The sequence below is a fragment of the Pholcus phalangioides genome, unplaced genomic scaffold, assembly GCF_987345545.1.
Source record: "Pholcus phalangioides strain wild (caught in Gottingen) unplaced genomic scaffold, Ppha-v1.0 ptg000007l_1, whole genome shotgun sequence".
NCBI classification, from domain to species: domain Eukaryota; kingdom Metazoa; phylum Arthropoda; class Arachnida; order Araneae; family Pholcidae; genus Pholcus; species Pholcus phalangioides.
The window spans coordinates 2,917,816-2,942,541 of NW_028301600.1; the positions used below are offsets into that span (position 1 = coordinate 2,917,816).

At 33.8% G+C, this 24,726-nt stretch overlaps 1 protein-coding gene across 4 annotated transcripts in view; it reads right to left on the reverse strand.

Annotated features, from left to right (window-relative positions):
* The window catches only part of LOC149084792 (xaa-Pro aminopeptidase 1-like), a 537,471-nt gene that overhangs the window by 437,290 nt on the left and 75,455 nt on the right, over positions 1-24,726 (reverse strand). For 3 of the 4 annotated variants that reach the window (XM_089232535.1, XM_089232536.1, XM_089232537.1), the window contains exons 4-6: positions 14,115-14,233; positions 3,813-3,859; positions 3,245-3,690 (exon numbers count right to left, since the gene is read on the reverse strand). In XM_089232535.1, coding sequence (XP_089088661.1) covers positions 3,245-3,690; positions 3,813-3,859; positions 14,115-14,144 — 523 coding nt within the window. In that variant the 5' untranslated portion in view covers positions 14,145-14,233. Of the gene's footprint in view, positions 1-2,889; positions 2,977-3,244; positions 3,691-3,812; positions 3,860-14,114; positions 14,234-24,726 lie in introns of those variants that run through there. The other variant, XM_089232538.1, reaches the window with a different exon arrangement.

The following is a 24,726-nucleotide window of genomic DNA, read 5'->3' on the forward strand; positions in this document are numbered from 1 at the left end:
ATGTGAAGCTAATGGGGGTAATCGGAAATGAAAGCGATAGGGAGTTGCTCCAGACCAACTTAAACAAGATTGCAGCATGGGCAAATGAATGGAGCATGACGTTTAGCGTAGATAAGTGCATGGTCGCTCATTTTGGTTCGAACAACCCACGGTTCTCTTACGAGTTGAATGGTGTCACTATCCCGGATGCAACTAGAGTCACCGATTTGGGAATTCTCATTGACGAGCGACTTAAGTTTTCTGAACATTGTTCAGCGGTTGTCAAAAAAGCGAATAGAATGCTTGGTCTCATTTTCAAAAAGGTCTCTTCGCGTTCTCCTAAAGTCATTCTTCCGCTTTTTCGAGGCTTAGTTCGTCCTGGACTGGAGTATGCTGTAAGGTTTTGGAGACCATACCTACAGAGGGACATAGACTTGGTTGAAGGGGTGCAGAGAAGAGCTACGCGTGTCCTTATTGGCACACAGGACTTGAGTTATGAAGAAAGACTTCATTTTTTGAATATGTTTACATTGGATGAATGCAGGTGTCAAGGAGATATGATCGAAGTGTTCAAAATTTTCAATGGGATGGATAGGATGGACCATGAACTTTTAGTACACCGCCAATCGACTGCTTTTACAAGGGGACACCAGTATCGATTGGTGAGGGACAATGCAAGGTTATGGTGTAGCAGGGAATTTTTCTCCAATAGGGTTGTTAATAAATGGAATAGATTACCCCCGGAGGTAGTAAATTGTAACACAATTGACACGTTTAAAAAGAAATACGATAAACATGTTGGGGTAAATCGAGAAGCTATCCATTCTTAGAATAAGACAACCATAAGTATTCTTTATGGGCATTGTATAATATTTTATCACGTGTGTATATTGTTTGTAATTTGTGTTAATTGCATTTTTAATTGGGTTGCTGTATTTTTGAAACATATGACATCCATATTTTTATGGGCATCTTTTTATCAGCCACCTCGTTGGGCATTTTGCCTGTTGTGGCGTTGTATTTGTATTTGTATAATATTTCCTAATGAAATACTTAACACATTAAAATATAGTACAGTATTTTATATTTAAAATTAATTTTGCCTTGCTTTCAATCTGTCAAATCTAGATTTTTACCTAAATCAGCTAACCCTTGGTCTCTGTTAGATCAGTTAGCCAGTCATCTGGTCAATCAATTTCTTCTTTTCCCTTATGCAGAAGAGTGAAGGTAATAAAATATATATTTTTATTAAAACTTTTTTTATGAATACATTGAAACTAAGTTCATGCATTATGTTCTTGGGTGTTTTTCAAAATCACCAACAAAAACAAATTTAATAATTGAAGTAATTAATAACTAGTTTCCTAAATAATGCCAAAAATCAGCATAATATGCTATTATGGTGTAGCCAGATGATTGGTTAAGAAAGGTTCTATAGTATCACATTAATATTTTGGAAAATAAAGAATGGATTAGCAGGACCTTCATTGTCGTACATGAAAAAGTTTGATTTCAGATAACAGTAACGTTCAAGAATGAATTAATCTCTCAATTTGGAGTAGCATTTTGCTTGTAAAATAATTTTTTAGGTTTATCAATTCATTTTGTCATATCATATCATTGTGATTATTTTCTATCCATTAAGGTTTGAACCAAACTTTGAATGCCTTGATGGATATATTCATGTGTTAATTATTTTCTGAAACCAGATATGCATGGCCAAATGTTAGATGTGCTAACCACATGATATGACTTCCAGACAGCATAATTGAGAAAATTTTCTCTTGTAGAAAAAGTGATACAATGACTAATAGCTGTGATGTTATAGGGCAGTTTTTATTCTTTACTGAAATTAAGTATCAAAATTATTTCCCCAATCCTATGAATTATATTATGATAATTATGACTTTAAATATTGTCATGTTAATGTTCCCCCCCCCCCATAGAATCCATATCCATTTAAATCTGCTGCTTCAATGAAATGGTTTTTCATTTTCTGCTTTTGGTGTTTTTTTTGGCAATTTTAACAATAATTGGCAACTTTGCTTACCTCTGTTAACATTTCTGGTGACAATTGGTGATTTTCCCGTATTTTTATAAAGGAAATATATTAAGCGCCAACATATATTCAACTAACATTAATTGAATAGTTCAAAATATTTTGAAGCGATATCTTAAGCACAGTTTTTTTTGCTGCCATATTTTAGGCAACATCTTTTTAAACATAGAAATACCTCAGGTATGTGTGACCATATGTCCTGCTTTGAATATTGTCAGGTAATCATTGTACCATTGTTGCTCTACACATTTTCGTCCTAGTGGAATATGGTTTAGAGGGGGACTGAGTTGAATGGGGGACAAAATTTATGGAAGAAATTCACATAAAATAATTTTTTTTCAAGCACTTATAAGCACTTGAAAACCATTATTATTTTTTGAAGGACTGTAATGATTTTTCAAGGACTTTCAAAGACTTGAAAATGAACTTTTCTTTCAAGGACTTTCAAGGACTGTACGAATCCTGTAGAGGTTTACAAAATAATGCGTTATTGATTATTTACCATGAAAAATAACGTAAATGATAAATACTCACTATTTACATAATTTTCATAACAATATATTCGCATTTCCATGTTTTGTCGCGTGTTACACACAAAAAATGCTAAACATGAAAAAAATGTTTTTGGAGGTTTTCTGAGAAGCCTCTGTGACCCAACTTTGGGTCACGACCCATAGGTTAAGAACCCCTATTATAGGGGGTGAATTTTTTTTGTTTCTTATATATCTTACCCATATTTCACATTGAAAAAAAAAAAAACCAGCCATAGTGAGATTTGTATGTTCCTAGACAATAATGTGTATTGAATAACCTCATATAATAAATTAACTTAGCCTCCATTGTTTACTCACTTCAGTTGCATTCAACTGATGTACTATAGATGCTCTATGATGAAGCTTCCAATAGCAGGATTCTATGGTACCACACATGCAAATGAAACTTCTTAGGTAGACATTCCCTACAATTTATCAACAATCACAAAAGAAACAAAATAAGAAGCAAAGCTGCATGCATACAAATAAATAAGCTATTAGCACTGGATTAATGAGCAAATTGCTTCCAAATTAAATAATGAAAACGTAAATAAAATACAAAAAAAGCAAACTAAAATTAAAAATCTACACAAAAAAATAATGCAAATGAAATAACATAAAATATCACAAAAAAAAATTAAAAAATATACGTCTTGAAAGGTTTAAAACTCACTGTTAGACAATGACCAATCTCCATTTGATGTATCCTGAAAGTGTAAACCAGAAACATCTCGGTTTGATGCATGTTCTACAGCTTTAATTGCTGATAGCGAAGGCACCACATCAGTTATTGCAGCCATTTGAGGATTTACGGCTAAGTATTTCAAAGTTTCAGTGAACAATGCAGGCAAAGGAGTCACTTCTTCCTGAGAACGAAGTTTCAAATCAGAAACAACTTGATCTACTTTATTGCGCCATGCATCAGGTGGATGATTATGCTTATTATTTGCTTTTTTGATACGGCTATACACAGTTACAGCTCTTCCTGGGCATTGTCTATCTCTAGCACATCGCCAATAAACCGTTCCTTCTTTACCATCTCGAACTTTATTATAACGATGGCCTTCATATAAAAGAGCTATACCACCTCTCTGTGTCGCAACATACTGGCATTCCATACTATGAAAATATAAAGTGATTATAGTTTTAATATTAAAAATTGAATAATAAAAATCAAGTTAAGAAACAATTTTTTTCAGCAATAAAATAATTTGAATTAAATTACAAAGTTGAGTACATACCTCTTCTCATTTACCTCTTCCAGAACAACCAGCTTCTCATGATTTTGCTGAAGATATTGCGGAAGACAATGAAAACAAGAACATATATTACATATTTGATAAAAAGAATTACTGCAACAACATCATTTATAGACTTCACTGGAATTGGTAGAATACATTACAAATGGACCTGCTTAAATCAAGTATGAAAGGAAAAAATATTCAATTGAATATTTTTTGATAAATGAAAACTTTTTATTATATTTCTATAACATAAACAAACATTGATTATCTGACATAATCAAACTGGATTTATGTTGGAAAATAAAAAAATTCTGGATTATTTAATATGTGCCAATTAAAAGATCTAGTATCATCTATACTAATTATACAGTAATACCTCAGTTTATGAACTTTACAGCTAAGGAAACTTTTTCTCACAATTTTTCAGACCCTGCGAACACATGTTTCAGTGGATGCAGATTAGCTTGCCAAAATAATACAGCCACGGTACAAGCTGAAATTTCTCACCAAGCATCATCAGAATTATTGTCACTCGAGCTTAATGAATTTATGTTCTTGAAATTATTTTGCAGATGTAACTCTACCTCTTATTCACAAAGCTTTTGAGACATTTCATGGAAGTGAATGAATATGCAAAGAGGGGAAAAAATTAATTAAAACAAAAAGCTTAGACAAACATTTTCAGAGTACATGGTAATACTGAGCATCAAAATGAATGGTTTGGATATTCCAGGAGCTTATACAAATACAAATACAATGCCACAACAGGCAAAATGCCAACAAGTTGGCTGAGAAAAGATGCCCATAACAAATATGGATGTCATATATTTAAAAAATACAGCAACCAAATTAAAAATGCAATTACAAACAATATATATACATGATGAAATATTATACAATGCCCATAAAGTATACTTATGATTGTCTAATTTTAATACAAATACAAATATACAAATACAAATACGACGCCACAACAGGCAAATTGCCCAACGAGGTGGCTGACTTAAGAACATCATGGATCCCCGAGCCATTTTTTGGAGGCCCTACCTACTACTGCTACACCCCAAATGCACCCCCCCCGGAACCCCCCAACGAATCGGTACATGCGGGAATGTGCGTGTACGTGTAGTGCAACCTGACGTAAACACCTGACGTAAAAGTATGGATAGCTTCTCGATTTACCCCAATATGTTTATTGTATTTCTTTTTAAATGTGTAAATTGTGTTAAAATTTACTACCTCCGGGGGTAAGCTATTCCATTTATTAACAACCCTATTACAGAAAAATTCCCTGCGACACCATAACCTTGCATTGTCCCTTACCAATATATACTGGTGTCCCCTTGTAAAAGCAGTCGATAGGCATTGTACTAATAATTCATGGCCCATCCTATTCATCCCGTTGAAAATTTTGAACACTTTGATCATATCTCCCCAACACCTGGAAATTCCCCGTTCAAAACCAGTTGTGGTGAACGGGAAATTCTCTGATTGGACAGGCGTCACAAGTGGAGTTCATCAAGGAAGTGCCCTTGGTCCCATGTTTTTCACTTTTTTATTGATAAACTTTATCAGGGTATCGATGGGATTGCTAACAAATTTGCAGATGATGTGAAACTAATGGGGGTAATTGGGAATCAAAACGATAGGGAGTTGCTCCAGACCAACTTAAACAGGATTGCAGCATGTGCAAATGAATAGAGAATGATGTTTAGCGTTGATAAGTGCATGGTCGCTCATTTTGGTTCGAACAACCCACGGTTCTCTTACGAGTTGAATGGTGTCACTATCCCGGATGCAACTAGGGTTACCGATTTGGGAATTCTCATTGACGAGCGGCTTAGTATTTCTGAACATTATTCAGCGGTGATCAAAAGATGCTTGGTCTCATTTTCAAAAAGGTCTCTTCACGTACTCCTAGTCATTCTTCCGCTTTTCTGAGGCTTAGTTCATCCCGGACAGGAGTATGCTGTAAGGTTTTTGAAACCATACCTACAGAGGGACGCTGAATTGGTTGAAGGGGTGCAGAGAAGAGCTAAGCGTGTCCTTATTGACACACAGGGCTTGAGTTATGAAGAGAGACTTCATTTTTTAGATATGTTTACATTGGATGAAGGTGTCAGGGAGATATGATTGAAGTGTTTAAAATTTTCAACAGGATGAATGGATGGACAATGATGGACCATGAATTATTAGTACACCGTCAATTGACTGCTTTTACATGGGGACACCAGTATCAATTGGTAAAGGACAATGCAAGGTTATGGTGTCGCAGAGAATTTTTCTCTAATAGGGTTGTTAATAAATGGAATAGCTTACCGCTTACCCGCAGGGGTAGTAATAAAATTGGCACATTTAAAAAGAAATACGATAAACATGTTGGGGTAAATCGAGAAGCTATCCATACTTAGAATTAGACAACCATAAGTATTCTTCATGGGTATTGTATAATATTTCATCATGTATATATATTGTTTGTAATTGCATTTTTAATTGGGTTGCTGTATTTTTGAAATATATGACATTCGTATTTGTTATGGGCATCTTTTTCTCAGCCACCTCGTTCGGCATTTGCCTGTTGTGGCATTGTATTTGTATAAAATGTCTGAAGTAATGAACTACCCTACGCTGGATTTTGTCCTTCAGGAATAGCTGGTGTATTTCTTAGGTTGTGAAAAATTAATTCAACTTTTGCAGAGTTCATCTTGATCTGCTCTAAGTTTTACTTTACTGTCACTAGCAGTATCAACAAATTGGATATAAGTAGGATCTATTCATAAATACTCTTGCAGAGCAATGGTAACTTCATAGTCATGGTTGAACTTCTTCCATCAACCACTAGGAGTTTTAAATCTTCTTTCCACTCTTAAAGTCCTCAGCCAATTTTTTTGCTTTGACTACAATGATAGCAATACTGTACATGAGCCCTGTGCAGTCCATGCTGTCTACCATAATTCAGAACTGTAGGGTTAAGTAAAAAAGAAAAATTTTAAATGGTGCAATTCAATTTCATTATTACAATGGATGCCTGTTCATATGACTCTCATTTACACAACATTCATGTTTGATCTCAATTCATGTGTTTACAGATTTTAATGATGAGATATTTCATTCATGTCGCATAACTTTAATTGTATTGATTTCCAAATTTTAAGGGAAGATATCATTTTTATCAATCAGATCCTACAGAGTTTTGTATGGGTGGCATAAACACATTGCTATAAAATCAACTGTAATGAGTATTGCCATTGCAAATACCATACACTGTAGGCAGATTATATCAACAGATAAGAAAATAAGCACTGAACAGGCAGTAAGTGTGATGAACATATCTTTTAACATATAACAAGCGGGAGCTTGAGATCTCAGTCCAGCCTTATCTAACTGGAATTTGATTTTCCATTCAGCCGCGGACAATTTTTTTAGTCAAGTAACTTGCTCATATTTTGAAACCAGGAGAAAATAGACGGGTCATTCCATGTCAAATCATCCGGCCATGGCACCCATAGTCTCAGATTTCAATGATTTTTTTTATATTTTTGTTGCTTTTACCATCCTTATTAACCGTGTGAAATATTATTTGCATACCTCTAAAACTTTTTGAGAAAAAAAAATTTATCAAAAAAATGATGCAGATGACTTTTCCGAGGCTCAATTTTTAAGTGGCATCGTTTGAGAAAATAAATCATAACCTTTTCAATTTATTCAAGTGAAATTTTCACTAATGTGTTCACAAAACATACAAAATATGAATAAAAATAATTCATACACTTACATTTGAAATTTACATGCAAAAAAATTATGTAAATTTTGTTTTTGTGGAATTTTTTGTTACAAAAAATACAATTTTTCTAACATATTTTTAGACACACATATTTTGAGGCACAGCAGTTACCAAAACAACTTTTATTTTAAATTTCTCCTAAATATATGAAGTAAAATACTGGAGAAAAAAAATAATGGTTTTTTGACAGTTAATATATTTATTCTGGCTCGCAACACAAAATTCATCAAAATCAGACTAGATCGCTCTGATTTCAAATCATTCAACTAGATACTGAAATGCAACCCATCATCCCAGATTCCAATTATTATTTTTTTTATTACTTCTACCATCCTTGTTGACCATGAAAAATTCCATGTACATATCTCAAAAACTTTTTGAGCAAAAATGTTTACTAACCTCACAAATGACGTCTCTAAGGCTAAACATTCAAGTAATATTATTTATGAAAATATATCATAACTTTGCAGATTTTCAATGCATTGAAAAGAAATTTTCACTAAAATGCTCACAAAAAAATGCAGATTATGAATAGAAAAAGAAATGTAAACCTTAGAGGAAAAAAGTCATTTAAATTTAATTTTTGTTATTTATTATTAATTATTTTATTTTTAACAATTTTTTAAACACTTTTTTTGGATGAACAGAGTGAATTTTCAATTTTTTTTTTTTAAATTTAATCCTATTAATATATTAAGAAAGAAGACTTTAGAAGAGTAAACATTATTTTGACATTTGAGTAACAAAACACAATTGTACTTATATGACTGCATTAATTATATTTGTACATTTTGACTTAATATAATGATTCATGCTTAATAAAAAGAAATTTACATTTTATTTTTCATGTACGCTTATATGTTTATCACAGTATTCACTAAATTAAGTTTCATGAGTAGTTAATGCAAATAATTCAAAACAAGTAATAAATTTTAAAATTCCAGGATTAAATGAATTCATGAAATAATTAGAAATGTTAATGTAATGTGTCAAATCAGAGTTGGTGAAAAAAAGGTTTTGGTTTAAATTCATACTTTTACAATAAATTCAGTTATTGTTGAGTAAAATATTTTTTTAAATTTAACCTTCACATGTTCAAATTCTTAGAAAAGTGTTCAAATTCCAAACAATTGAAATAATTAATTTCACTTTTAATTGATCTATAAATATTTCTTATGATGCAACAAAGGCAAACTTTTGCAATCTGATATTATATTTTTGCATAAAGAATTATTTTGTATTTGATAAATCCAGATAATATTATTAATCATATATATAGATGTATTTTGGAGTATTTTTAACACGCTTAATTATAAAGTTACTTTACTAAAACACTGTTAAAATTTTTTTTAATTACTTTGATTTTTACAGCATATATTTTAATAAACATATATTTAATATATATGATAAATATGAAATGGTTATACTTGTGTGGCAAAAAATTCTACATTATAATATTTAATACAGGCCTATAGATTTTTCCCAAGAAATAATTTAAAATTGCTGATAGAAAGCCAGAATATGAGGCATCAAATCACAAAGAATGAAATATTAGATACAACCGGATTGTTGTAGCTGAGGCAGATGGAAGAGAGTAGAATTAAAACCTAATGGAAATAATGCCTGGTGGTGATATATTAGATGTGATGTTTCTTGTTGTGATGATGATTGTAAAAAATAATAATAGCTTCTGTGAAGATATAAACTATGGCACACTGGTCTTTGTCCTTCAGATGGTGTCTTATTTAATTATAAGACTTTATCATCTCAGCAGGTGATGATAAAGTCACTGCTGCTGCTTCATTGAGAAAACTAAAACAAAAGTGTTAGAACTAAACTGAACTAAACTAAAGTGAAAGAACAGCATATGAAATGTATAGAATGAGCTTTTCCATTAGTTCAGGTGGGTCTTTCTATTTTCAGTGATTTTCAAATTCAAATATCAAACAAATATCGCACTTAAAAACCTAGTATTTTTTGTTGGTCTCAAGACAGACAGGGCAATGACTTTCTAATTGGATTTATTAAGACAGTGCGAGCAAATAAAAAGTTATTTTTTTAGTTTAACCAATTCAGCAGTAATTCCGGAATATCTCATCAAACTTAATCTGCTTTACTACAGCCCCCCCCCCACAAAATATCCCAAATTCTAAGAATGCATTGAAATTGTTTTTACAGTAAAATACTCATTTTTCCATCCTCCCTCCAATCAATCAGTTGCCAGTGGGTGGAGTTAGCTCTCATTCAAGGTTAGATAAGAGAAGGCGAAAGAAAAAATAGACTGTGTGTTTTCCTTACCCTTTCTTTTAGCACTGTAAAGAAAAATATACACTCAGTATAAATAATAAAAAAGTTTTATTTTCCAAAAACAGTATTTCTCTTCCTGGAAAGCCACACACATCATGGCAGATGTTTTGTATCATAGTGAGGGAAATAAAAGCGATGGGCAGAGAAAATTCTCTTGTTGGGGTGAACAGTTATCAGCTGGGCAATCAGAAAAACAAATCTTGAAAATAGGAGGCTATTTGTGAAGGTTTCACAATTTCAAATGTGGCGGTTATAATGTGGAAAATTTTAAAAACTGCTTAAAGGGTCAATAACCATATAATCCCTTTCATTGAGAATGATGTATCTAAGGCCTACACATTATATTTTTTCTAACTGGAAGTATGCTTCTAGGATCAACAGTTAGTGAGTCATCCCAGGATAAAGGGACTTTCCTATGCATCCTGTATATGAAAAACCTTGAAGAGAAATACTCTACCTCTATCTGACACCTATATACAGGGTGATTACAAAAAAACTATCCCGACATATGGGCCCCTAACTATCATACCATTCACAGAAACTGAGTGAAATTTTGCCATAAGGTATTTTGAGGTATGCGCTCAAGAATGATATGGAAAACAACAGTGTCACTCTAAAAGTTACGGTTACAGTGAGAAAATTTCGAAAATATCAAATGGCAACACCAAGTTTTTTGTATTGGAATGTGATCTCCATTGTGAAAAACACTAAATAGCGTTCGAACGGCAACTGTAGCATGAAAATCACTGGCGGTAGATAGGCTAAAAGTGAGGACAACCAATAAGGACAGAAAAGCAGCATAAAATAAAGCATTTTATTGTGTTTCACAAATTTTCCACATGACCTTGTGGAGGACTAATCAGGCTGGGATCTCAGCCGAAGAAACGGTGTGACGAATGAAACGAACATTAATGCTCTGGTGCACTGCAAAGTCCTTTTTACTTTTTCCTTGCCTAGCTCCGGGGATTTTCGTGCTACAGGTGCCATTCCAACGCTATTTAGTGTTTTTCAGTATGGAGATTGCATTCCAATACAAAAAACTTGGTGTTGCCATTTGATATTTTCGAAATTTTCTCACTGTAACCGTAACTGTTAGAGTGACACTGTTGTTTTCCATATCATTCTTGAGCGCATACCTCAAAATACCTTATGCCAAAATTTCATTCAGTTTCTGTGAATGGTTTGATAGTTAGGGGCCCATATGTAGGGATAGTTTTTTTATAATCACCCCGTATACAATGTACACAGTTATATACTGCATATAAGCCTATACAATGTGCCAAAAATACCTGAAACTATTTGCTGATGCAAGAAAAATAGAAATAACAGGATGAGTGTGTGTGTGATAGGATAATGAAAGGGTTGCAATATAGTACCATGCCAGTATTTGACCTAGAGAATAGTTAAAATTCTCAAATTCTTTAGTCCAAGTAGTATAGGATGGTAATAAAATAACTTGAGCCTATTTTTGCATATGTGTGTGTTTTATAATTTGTACATTTTATATCATATTGTGCTTTTGATTTTTTGTTTTTTAATTTCAATTTCTAAATCTTAATGTTTCTATGTTTTTATTTGTTAATTGAATGACATACTTGCCAACTGCTATGTAATGTCTGTAGTTTCTATAGATTTTTACCATAAAATACAGAATTACTGTGAATCCCAAAAAACTAAGGAATTCTGTTTTTTCAAAAGTACTAGTTTTTGATTGGCGATTTCTCTGAATTCTATTATTTTATCAAGTACAAAATGATGCCATACAAAGACCGCATCTCTACAGAATGAATACTGAGCTGAATTTGAAATGAAGTGAAGCACCCTCATTGTTGATAGTTGTTATAAAGGTTTGCTTTGATTGGTTGTATGCACATTTGCAAGTTGAATCACCCAGGTGGGCCCTTATACCAAAAATGTTTAATTGCTGAATTGAAAAAAAACCAAACAAATCAGCAGAACTTTTTTTTTTTATCAAGGTTTCTTCATAACGTTTTTCATGGGCAAGTTTCTACAAACAAAGTGGAAGAGGGATGTCAATGACAACTAAGCATTAATAGTGTCCAGTTCCAAAAATTGAACTTTCATTGATTTTGTGGGGGATATTCACGATAAACAGGCCCAAACTTAAACAAAAGGCTACTTTAAATGCTCCTCAGAGCTGGATAGGTTGACAAGTTGAAGAAAATAAAACAATTGATTTCAATTTTCGAAATAGTCAAGAGGAGGAAAAATTGCCCTCTCTCCCATCACCAAACATTGACACTACGGAGAAACTTGGTTCCAAGGTTGGCATGAATGGAATTCATATTTATGTCTTTACTTTGAAGTTTTACATGTTTTTGTTGTTTTCTTTTAAAACTCAGTGTATTATCAAGAGTTTTATTTGTTTTATATCATTGTGTAATTATGATAACTGCATCCACTCTACCTCGCCATATGCTTGTAGGGGTGGGATAGCAGAGCATATTGGATACGAGTCCATTGTAGCTGCAACAATCAACCAATGCAAGTGAAATTAGAAATATGGGAGTTTCAAAGTATGAGAGTGAGGAAAAAAACAAAACCATAGTTTCTGGTTTAAGTCATAGCAATCGATTTATTACTAAGTGATCAGCCGGTGAAAAAATTCATGAATCACATTGCGATAGTACATGTAACATGGTAAGCACTAGCGCAAAACACATAGGCCTACAAAGAAAAATATGGAAACAAGCAATAAGGACATGGAAGCGACAGAATAGCAACACATTTATGATATATCGATTGTTTAGTTTATTATTATTATTTTCCTATCATTTAGTTGCCAGTGGGTGGCAACACAATGTTTTGTTTACTTTTTCAGTCTAATAAAATGTTTCACTTGAAATGGACGCCACGTCTTCAGTCTTCCTTACTTGTCCATATAATTGTCTTAATTCTTTGTCTTCCCAAATCCAAAAATATATCACAACATTTTGATTCGTTTCACAACTACTCCACATACCTGCCTCCACATACAATGACTTTTTGCATGCGAGAGATGGTTGAAAACAACAAAATGTAGGCTTATCATTGCAAGAGGAATCAGTTGAACCTCCTGTCTGATGGCATCTCTAAAATCATACATGGTTTGTGGAGGTTATGTGTACACCTTTGATTTCAGTCATCTCCAGAGACAGAAATTCATTGAAGTGAGATTGAGGAATCCTGGTGGACACAGAAAAATGAAATGGCAGGATATAATTCTGTCAACGAACTGTTGCATTAAGAAGAGTTCACAGATCTCACATGAGCCTTTTGTAGCTGTAATTCGTAAACATCAAATCTCCCCCACAAACTATACCTTAAAAGATGCCATCAGATGAGAGTTGAAACAAATTCCTCTTGCTATGGTACACGTTTAATTGCTGTCCACCATTTACCACGTGCAAAGTGTCATTATGTGTGAAGGCAGGTATGTAGGGCATTTGTGAAACAAATCAAAATGCATGGTTTTTCTACCCTTTCTCTGCCCTCATTGGTTGTTTCCACAATTTCTTTAGTCTGTGTCTTGTATCACCATAGGTGTAGGCAGAATTTTCTCGGGGGGGGGGGGCGGGTTCAGATTTTTTTTTCCTTCTGAGGGGGGTTTTTACTTTTTTCCCTGCAAAATAACACTATAATCTTGGCTCGGGAGGGGGAGGGTTAGAACCCCAAAACTCCCCTTTGCGTACGCCAATGTGTATCACTGTTCATCATGCTACAGGTACCTTTCCGATGCCATTTATGGTTTTTCGCTGTTCCGCTCGCTTAGCAATGATTAAATGTGGGTATTGTCATTTGAATTTTTCTAAATTTTGTTACTGTGCCATTACAGCTAAAACTATGTTTGCTTTTTTTTCCTCACTCTTGGGCCCATACTTTGAAACATTTACATCTTGAATTTCACTAGCATTGGTTGATCATTGCAGCAGCTAAGTGCTCATATATCTGCGAAGTTGTTTTATGACTATCCTGTATTCATACAAAGTTGAGTTTGATGCAACAGATTTTCAAAAATCAGACTGTAAACAGTACTTTTTAATCATGACCACCCTGTACAAACACACGATAATTTGGTTTTTTATGCCACCTTTCATACACAAAGGTTCTGAATAACGGTCCATTTGCTTGTACATGGATGCAGCTGAGGAAAAACATAGGAAAAGGTAGTAAAAGTGAAAACTCTTGTGAAACACACAGTTACATACCCAAATGTCAATGTGCTCTGAATCTTTCATGAAGATATAGGTCTTTCATTGCGATTAGGCACAAAGCAAAAAAACTTCTTTATTTCATTAGAAACTTGGCTGCTTGAGTCATACGCAATCTAAAATGAAAATTCAATAACACATTCTCTCAGTAAAACATGAATAAAACTTGCCTCATTATTCATAAAGATAAGTTGATGTAAAAACAATTGAAATAGAAAACACAGAAAAAAACAAGCCATTCAAGCTATCTTCAAACATAAATGTCGGAACTCTGCCATGTAACCAGAAAGAATAGTGTAATAATTATTGAGGTATAATTTTTTAAGTGGTTACTAGGGATGGGACAGATAATGATTTAGCTGAATACTGAATAATCAGCTAATGCCTTGGCTGAATACTGAATATTCAGTGGCCGGATATCAATTTTCTTAAAATTCATAAAAATTTTAAATAAAATTTTCATTTTTAATTGAAAATAAAATTGGTAATTTCAAATGATTGATATTGAATTAATTACTTTAATATTAATTTTAATTTCTTATTTAAATAAATATTAAAAACTACCTTTAGACAACATAATCATAGCATAATATTAAAAAAATCCCTCAAAAATTCATTTTTTTAATTTTTGAAAAATTCAAAAATAATTTATTTTTTCACAGCACTATTTTAATATCCTATAAGATTGACTCAAGCTAAAGCAAAATGACAGAAATGACTTGGCAGCAAAACTGCTTGACTTTTGTCTCTTCACAATGTTAGCTTCTTTTTTTTTCGGGTCTTCCAAAAAGTCCAATGTGAAAACTCTCTTGATGTGCAGCAAATTACGAAAACATGCAAGTTTTTTTAAGAATGATGCTGCTCCTTTGCTCTTTCGGGGAAAAAAGTGAAGACCAACCACTGGGGAATGGGAATTCATCCCCTTTTAATTTTTTTTCCCTTCAGACTTTCCCTGACTTATCCCAAATATTAAGAATTTTCCCTGACTTTTGATAAATATTTAACATTTTCCCTGACCATTTTCTGATTCCCTGATTTTTCAGGTTGCTGGAAACCCTGTAAAGCTTTAAATAAAAAACTTTTGTTGCTTCAATCAATACTGCATCATTTTCATCATTCGATATCTTCATTAAGATTTTTTTGTGCTTTTTTGTGATTTTTTTCTCTTATAGAATTCATGGCACTATTTATATCAGTGCTTTTATTCTGTGAAGTCGTTTACTTGTCACATTCACACCAAAAAGTATATTACACCACATGATTAAAGACATAATAAATGTTTTGGTTTACCTACACATAAAAAAATAACATGTCCTGACTGACTGATTCATAATTGCCGAGCCAAAACTGCTTAAGCTATAAACATGAAATTTGATCAGTAGTTTTATTTCATGGCGGAAAGACTCACTAAGAAAATGTTTTTTTAAATTCCCCCCCCCCCAAGGTTAAGAGGTTACATAGAGAAATCATGCCTAGCCGAAATCGCTGAAGCTATGAATATGAAATTTTGTCAGTAGTTTTATTTTATGGTGTGAAGACTCAATAAGGAGAGACTTTTCAAATTTCAACCTTTAAACAAGTTATAAGGCAGTTCAAAGGTCATATGGGGCAATCAAAGCACCATGCTGAAACTGCTGAAGCTATAAATATGAAATTTAGCCAGCATTATATTTTATAATGTAAACACCCACTAAGATGGGATTTTTGAAAACTCAATACCCAAGGGTATCATGATAAGTTCAAATGCTATATGGGTGGATCATCACTGAGATTTTCAGATTACCAAACCCACACGGGCAAAGCAGCAGGTAACAGCTAGTCTATATATAGTCAAATCTTGTTTTAACGAACACTTTTCCAAGTCCCCCATATAAGTTCACATAGGAACAGGGTTGGGTTTTTCACATGACAAACGTCAAAAACTGGTTTAAACCATCAAAAACCTAAATGAATGTCTTTTGATAATGTTTTGAACACAATAGGTACTCCACGCAGAAAACTACAGCTTGTGCTAAGAGAACTAATACAAATACAAATACAAATACAACGCCACAACAGGCAAAATGCCCAACGAGGTGGCTGATAAAAAGATGCCCATAAAAGGTTGGTTATTAGTTAGCCCCTGGTTATTAGTTATTACTAATTATATTTGTGCTAATTCACTCGTTAGTAGCTTGGTTAGGGCAGCGGTTCTCAACTGGTGCTCCGTATGCATTTTCCAGGGCTCTGCGACCGGTCGAGGAAAATGAAATGAATAAACAAAATATGATAAATCAATTAAACTGAAAGGCCCACGCGGCTCCGTGAGTGAAAAAAATTTAAGAACCGCTGGGTTAGGGTATCTTCGTGTATATTTTTTAACGAATGTTCTACATATTATTTGTTTTATGTACTATGATTCTTGTGTAATTTAATGTTCTACTGAAATTGTCACCAAATTCTTGAAGCATCTCATGGAAAAAAAATCTCCAGCGTGGCTTCGTTAACCTCTTGGGCAGGACCGTCATTTGGGGGGTCAGGGGGGGGCGTTGCCCCTCCCGGCTATTGAAAATACACTAAAAATGGTATATATATATATATATATATACAGGAGAGATAGCAGGCCCCAAACCAGCTTTTTCACGGGCCCCTCTGTGGTTAATTTATAGTGTGAAAAATCAAAAAGTGATAAGAATCGTTCCAGCCCCTGTCAGCCCTGCCCTTGTGGGGGTCATGCCGACATTATATAATATACATAAATCACTGGTGCTCCCAACATACGGGGGTCTTGGTACTTTGGTACATTGCACATGTATCTTCATGGGGGAAGTTAAAAGGTTTAATTTCCAGAGGCCCTTGATGGACCTCATTGTTTTCTTGCTGCTTTAAAACTGAAAAATTTCGGATAGCGGAAGCTGAAGATATTGCCAGTTTGGAATTCGGTCGGGAGTGATTGCGTGGGGCGCTGGATTTTATTCATTGGTAAAATGAATACAAATGAATATTTGCCATGGCCCTAACAGGGGTATTCCCGATAAGCTTCCGAGTCGGGGACCCCGTTTCATTTTGGGGACACTGGATGAATCTTATTCTTTTCTGGGTCCGGCGTATTTTGTTGGGAGCGATGGGTTTTATTCGTTGGTAAAATTAATACAAATGAAAATTTTTCGTGGCACTCGCAGCTGTGGACGTCGGAAAAGCTTCGAGGCCGTTGACCAGGGCCGTCATTTCAACTCTTTCCAGGGGGGGGGGGCAAAAAAACATGTACTGAATGTATATATATATATAAAACCCCCCAATGACGAGCCTGTTGGGGGCCGATGTGGAAACTGATAGGTTTCATTTTGGAGGCCCTGGAAGAATCTCATTGTTGTCTTTTGTTTAACATTGTGGAACTTGCAACAGCTGAAGCTCGAGATAAATGTATTTTGTAAATGTATTTTGTTGGGAGCGATGGGTTTTATTCGTTGGTAAAATGAGTACAAATGAAAATATTTCATAGCACTCACAGCGGGGGATGACCGACAAGCTTCCAGGTCGGGGGCCCCATGTGGAAATTGACAGGATTAATTTTGGGGGACATGGATGAATATCATTATTTTCGGTGGAAGTTTGCAACAGCGGAAGCCCGAGATGAATCCAGTCTGGGTCCCTCACGAAAATTCAGTGAATTGGAGTCTGGGGACCGTCGTGGAGAAGTTTTTCGGGGTTACTTGATGAATCACATTCGTTTTTTGTTGCTTTATTATCTTAAAATTTGCTTCTTCAGTAAGCTGATGCTTTCACGTGTCCCTTTCCATAGCACGCTGATGAAGTGGGACGACATAAACATGATATGTAGGGAAGGGAGGGGGGGGGATGATTGGCCGCCAAAGCGGCCCGTTCACAATGAGTTGTGGTGAACGGGAATTCTCTGATTGGACAGGCGTCACAAGTGGAGTTCATCAAGGAAGTGCCCTTGGTCCCATGTTTTTCACTTTTTTATTGATAAACTTTATCAGGGTATCGATGGGATTGCTAACAAATTTGCAGATGATGTGAAACTAATGGGGGTAATTGGGAATCAAAACGATAGGGAGTTGCTCCAGACCAACTTAAACAGGATTGCAGCATGTGCAAATGAATAGAGAATGATGTTTAGCGTTGATAAGTGCATGGTCGCTCATTTTGGTTCGAACAACCCACGGTTCTCTTACGAGTTGAATGGTGTCACTATCCCGGATGCAACTAGGGTTACCGATTTGGGAATTCTCATTGACGAGCGGCTTAGTATTTCTGAACATTATTCAGCGGTGATCAAAAGATGCTTGGTCTCATTTTCAAAAAGGTCTCTTCACGTACTCCTAGTCATTCTTCCGCTTTTCTGAGGCTTAGTTCATCCCGGACAGGAGTATGCTGTAAGGTTTTTGAAACCATACCTACAGAGGGACGCTGAATTGGTTGAAGGGGTGCAGAGAAGAGCTAAGCGTGTCCTTATTGACACACAGGGCTTGAGTTATGAAGAGAGACTTCATTTTTTAGATATGTTTACATTGGATGAAGGTGTCAGGGAGATATGATTGAAGTGTTTAAAATTTTCAACAGGATGAATGGATGGACAATGATGGACCATGAATTATTAGTACACCGTCAATTGACTGCTTTTACATGGGGACACCAGTATCAATTGGTAAAGGACAATGCAAGGTTATGGTGTCGCAGAGAATTTTTCTCTAATAGGGTTGTTAATAAATGGAATAGCTTACAGCTTACCCGCAGGGGTAGTAATAAAATTGGCACATTTAAAAAGAAATACGATAAACATGTTGGGGTAAATCGAGAAGCTATCCATACTTAGAATTAGACAACCATAAGTATTCTTCATGGGTATTGTATAATATTTCATCATGTATATATATTGTTTGTAATTGCATTTTTAATTGGGTTGCTGTATTTTTGAAATATATGACATTCGTATTTGTTATGGGCATCTTTTTCTCAGCCACCTCGTTCGGCATTTGCCTGTTGTGGCATTGTATTTGTATAAAATGTCTGAAGTAATGAACTACCCTACGCTGGATTTTGTCCTTCAGGAATAGCTGGTGTATTTCTTAGGTTGTGAAAAATTAATTCAACTTTTGCAGAGTTCATCTTGATCTGCTCTAAGTTTTACTTTACTGTCACTAGCAGTATCAACAAATTGGATATAAGTAGGATCTATTCATAAATACTCTTGCAGAGCAATGGTAACTTCATAGTCATGGTTGAACTTCTTCCATCAACCACTAGGAGTTTTAAATCTTCTTTCCACTCTTAAAGTCCTCAGCCAATTTTTTTGCTTTGACTACAATGATAGCAATACTGTACATGAGCCCTGTGCAGTCCATGCTGTCTACCATAATTCAGAACTGTAGGGTTAAGTAAAAAAGAAAAATTTTAAATGGTGCAATTCAATTTCATTATTACAATGGATGCCTGTTCATATGACTCTCATTTACACAACATTCATGTTTGATCTCAATTCATGTGTTTACAGATTTTAATGATGAGATATTTCATTCATGTCGCATAACTTTAATTGTATTGATTTCCAAATTTTAAGGGAAGATATCATTTTTATCAATCAGATCCTACAGAGTTTTGTATGGGTGGCATAAACACATTGCTATAAAATCAACTGTAATGAGTATTGCCATTGCAAATACCATACACTGTAGGCAGATTATATCAACAGATAAGAAAATAAGCACTGAACAGGCAGTAAGTGTGATGAACATATCTTTTAACATATAACAAGCGGGAGCTTGAGATCTCAGTCCAGCCTTATCTAACTGGAATTTGATTTTCCATTCAGCCGCGGACAATTTTTTTAGTCAAGTAACTTGCTCATATTTTGAAACCAGGAGAAAATAGACGGGTCATTCCATGTCAAATCATCCGGCCATGGCACCCATAGTCTCAGATTTCAATGATTTTTTTTATATTTTTGTTGCTTTTACCATCCTTATTAACCGTGTGAAATATTATTTGCATACCTCTAAAACTTTTTGAGAAAAAAAAATTTATCAAAAAAATGATGCAGATGACTTTTCCGAGGCTCAATTTTTAAGTGGCATCGTTTGAGAAAATAAATCATAACCTTTTCAATTTATTCAAGTGAAATTTTCACTAATGTGTTCACAAAACATACAAAATATGAATAAAAATAATTCATACACTTACATTTGAAATTTACATGCAAAAAAATTATGTAAATTTTGTTTTTGTGGAATTTTTTGTTACAAAAAATACAATTTTTCTAACATATTTTTAGACACACATATTTTGAGGCACAGCAGTTACCAAAACAACTTTTATTTTAAATTTCTCCTAAATATATGAAGTAAAATACTGGAGAAAAAAAATAATGGTTTTTTGACAGTTAATATATTTATTCTGGCTCGCAACACAAAATTCATCAAAATCAGACTAGATCGCTCTGATTTCAAATCATTCAACTAGATACTGAAATGCAACCCATCATCCCAGATTCCAATTATTATTTTTTTTATTACTTCTACCATCCTTGTTGACCATGAAAAATTCCATGTACATATCTCAAAAACTTTTTGAGCAAAAATGTTTACTAACCTCACAAATGACGTCTCTAAGGCTAAACATTCAAGTAATATTATTTATGAAAATATATCATAACTTTGCAGATTTTCAATGCATTGAAAAGAAATTTTCACTAAAATGCTCACAAAAAAATGCAGATTATGAATAGAAAAAGAAATGTAAACCTTAGAGGAAAAAAGTCATTTAAATTTAATTTTTGTTATTTATTATTAATTATTTTATTTTTAACAATTTTTTAAACACTTTTTTTGGATGAACAGAGTGAATTTTCAATTTTTTTTTTTTAAATTTAATCCTATTAATATATTAAGAAAGAAGACTTTAGAAGAGTAAACATTATTTTGACATTTGAGTAACAAAACACAATTGTACTTATATGACTGCATTAATTATATTTGTACATTTTGACTTAATATAATGATTCATGCTTAATAAAAAGAAATTTACATTTTATTTTTCATGTACGCTTATATGTTTATCACAGTATTCACTAAATTAAGTTTCATGAGTAGTTAATGCAAATAATTCAAAACAAGTAATAAATTTTAAAATTCCAGGATTAAATGAATTCATGAAATAATTAGAAATGTTAATGTAATGTGTCAAATCAGAGTTGGTGAAAAAAAGGTTTTGGTTTAAATTCATACTTTTACAATAAATTCAGTTATTGTTGAGTAAAATATTTTTTTAAATTTAACCTTCACATGTTCAAATTCTTAGAAAAGTGTTCACATTCCAAACAATTGAAATAATTAATTTCACTTTTAATTGATATGTTGGGAAGGGAGGGGGGGGGGTGATTCGCTGCCAAAGCGGCAGGGGGGCAGAGCCCCCCTAGTATTAAGATATTCTTATACAGGGTGCATGTCATTTTACTTGAACCAGTAAATTCAGACTCGTAAATACAGCAAAATAACAGGTGATTGAGTTTAAAAAAATCTCATCTCTGTTGTACTTTCAATTGTCTATTGTGTGCCAATACAACAGCTGTTTTATCGGACTTCTTAAAACTGGCTATTCTTCTAGTACCCACAGTAGGTACAACAGGTAAGTGTGCACAAAATGACCATGGTGCAACAAAAATAAATCCAAAATGAAAGAGATAGAGAGAACTAGTGAACGCTTTTTCTCAGAAAAGGAACTTGTATCAAATAAATGCCGAGCCAAGTTGGCAATCCCTTTTTTTTGTCAAAATGGTTGATGCAAAGATGGAATGTCCTGTTTTTTCTCCTTTGTGATGTTACTAATAGTTTTCTTTGTAAAGATTCACGATCCCCAAAAAAAGTTGAGGAATGTAAACTTCCTGGAAAATGTGCAGAAATCTCTCTTGTGATAAGATTATCTGCCTTAGGGCGGCGGTATTCACCGACATGGTTTAAACTATAATCAGAATTTTTGGATAAGAGATCGACACAGATTGGTTAAATTCAGCTTTTTAACCAATCTATGTTTATCTCTCATCCAAAAATTGTAACTACAGGTTTAAACCATGTCTGTGAATACGGCCCTTAGGCGGAGATAAACTTGGAAGTCTGAGGGGCACAGTATTGCTGTGGGGTCAAGGCGATGATGATATCTATACACATATACATTAGACTAGTCGAATTAACCTTTAACGTTGCAGGGGGGGGGCGGCGCAGTGCACCCCATGCCACCTCCCCGTATCTCCGCCCATGTGATCTGCTATTTTTTAAATTCCAAATCAGTCATTTCCTTGGATTCCATGCCATTTTTCACAAAAATAAAAAATACCAAACTATTACTCGATTCTCGAGTAAAATGACTTCCCCTCATTCAGTTTTTCGCTCGATATAATCAGATAACTCAATAATATTTTTTTTAAATAAAGTATTTCAACATTGACTATTGTTCATTTTAAGGCATATTTCTGGAAATTTTTAAACGCATATTTTTGCACTATAAATGCGTTTTCTTTTTTTAGCATATTTTTCATTTCTGAATTCCGAAATGGACGATTTTTTCTTTTTTTTTCCTGGGTGTATTTTCTCTTTAGGGAAATTTCCGCACTTTAAATACATATATAAAATAAATAAATGTATATATTTTAATTATACGTATATTTTTCAATACTTCCCCCCCCCCGCATATTCTGAGCCTTTAGGGCAGGCATATTAACACATTTTTAAGGCACATATTTTTATATTTTATGCATATTTCGGCATTATAATATGAGTGTTTTTGCTTCTTTTTTTGATTTGTTAGAACATTCCAATTCATTTTTTATCTGTTTCAAATGCATATATAATTTTTTTTTTCAATTTTGCGTGCATTTTTCATTTTTGATGACATAATTCGGGATTATTCGACGATGGTTTCAATTTTTCGCATATATACATCCTTTCCAAAAAAATTAGAACACCCAGAAATTTACGAGAGCAGTTCATGAAATATTTAAGTTGGAAAGTGCAGTTCAAGGTTGTAGTGCAAGTACAGTTGTAATTTGCATTTTCCTTTTCTATCATGATCATATCATATGAGCTTTCATATCTTGAGCATATCGGTGGCAAAAAATTTTCATAAAGTGGATTAAATGCGTCGTAAAATAACAAATTAATTTTTTCCTCTTTGTTTCAAAAAATTGGAACACTCCAAAAGCTGTTTGAGAAAATTAGAACATTTGGCTTAAAAACCTATTACTGTATTACATGAATATTTTCATGCCAATTTACATCAACTTGATCGAATAAGAGAGTGTTTCATGTCTTTCCTAGTTATCTATGCAAACCTACAATCATTCAATGTTCGCAATACGGGTAGAAAAACTGGAAATTTCTGAAAAACGCAGAATTACGCATGTATTTGCTAGGACTGTGTGTATGTGGGGGAGGGGGGGGGAGACGCGTGCTGATATCGTACGAATACATTGTACTGTGGCCATCTTTGGTCTTGGCCATGGATTTTATGCATCAAGACATTCAATTTACGAGTGTCCGGCACAGACCCGAATCGGGCCTCAGCTATAAATCTTCTCTATCGGCTCCCTGATAGCGGTTTGCAATTGATCAGTTTTTATTAATTAATTTATTTTATCTCGAGTCCGCAATCTCTTGATAAGATTAGTATCAGGTACAATCATCAGATATCACGAAACCATCGAAATATCGATGAGGTTTGATACACATTGGCAAATTCTTGATACTATATGCGTTTTTCATCTTCAAACGAAGTCTTCAGTGGAAACAAAAAATAGAGGCCAATGGATTAGAAAGCATCTCTGGATGGAGGTGTGAATGTTAGGCTCTCTACCTTTTGATTCCAGAGTTGAAGACGTATGGTATGGAGAAATAAATTGCATTTTCTATCATGATTTTGACTCTTTCTAAGTTATTACTTAATTGCTGCAGCAAGTCACATAGGTGAAAAGATGAAAATGTAAATTACAACCATACCCTTAATTTGAGCTTTCCAACTTGAGCTCTTTATGGACTGCTCTCGTAAATTTCTAGGGTGTTCTAATTTTTTGAAAAAGATCGGGTATTTTTATTTCATGGTATATTTCGACATTTTTAAAAATGCAGATTCATCTTTATTTTTAGTGCATGTTTTAGCGTCTAATCCGGGCTCTAGTTACAACTTTCTTTCACGTTTTGAATTCCAGAGACTTTATTTACTTCGAGTATTTGTGTATTTAAACTTTTTCTCAGTATGTTACTGTGTGTTTTCATGTATTTTTTTTTTTGTAAGATGATTTAATGCACCAAATTTATATATTTCAGAGAGAATTCTTTTATTATATTCCGATGCAAATGACTGTATATCTAATATGCGTATTCAATCTCACTAAACCTACGCTCATTTTTGAAATTAATTCCACGATCGTAAGATATCATGGAAAAAAAGAAATGAATATTCAAAAAGAATGTGAGTAAAGCATTGAGAAGCAGTTTTATACCCGAAAGTTTTGATAAATTAATTATTTAATGATGTTCCAAGGTTGGGAAGTAGCTGTAGTTTTGCTCGAATAGATTTGTATCAACTGACAAATATCAGTTGTTACAATGCCTTGCCTCGA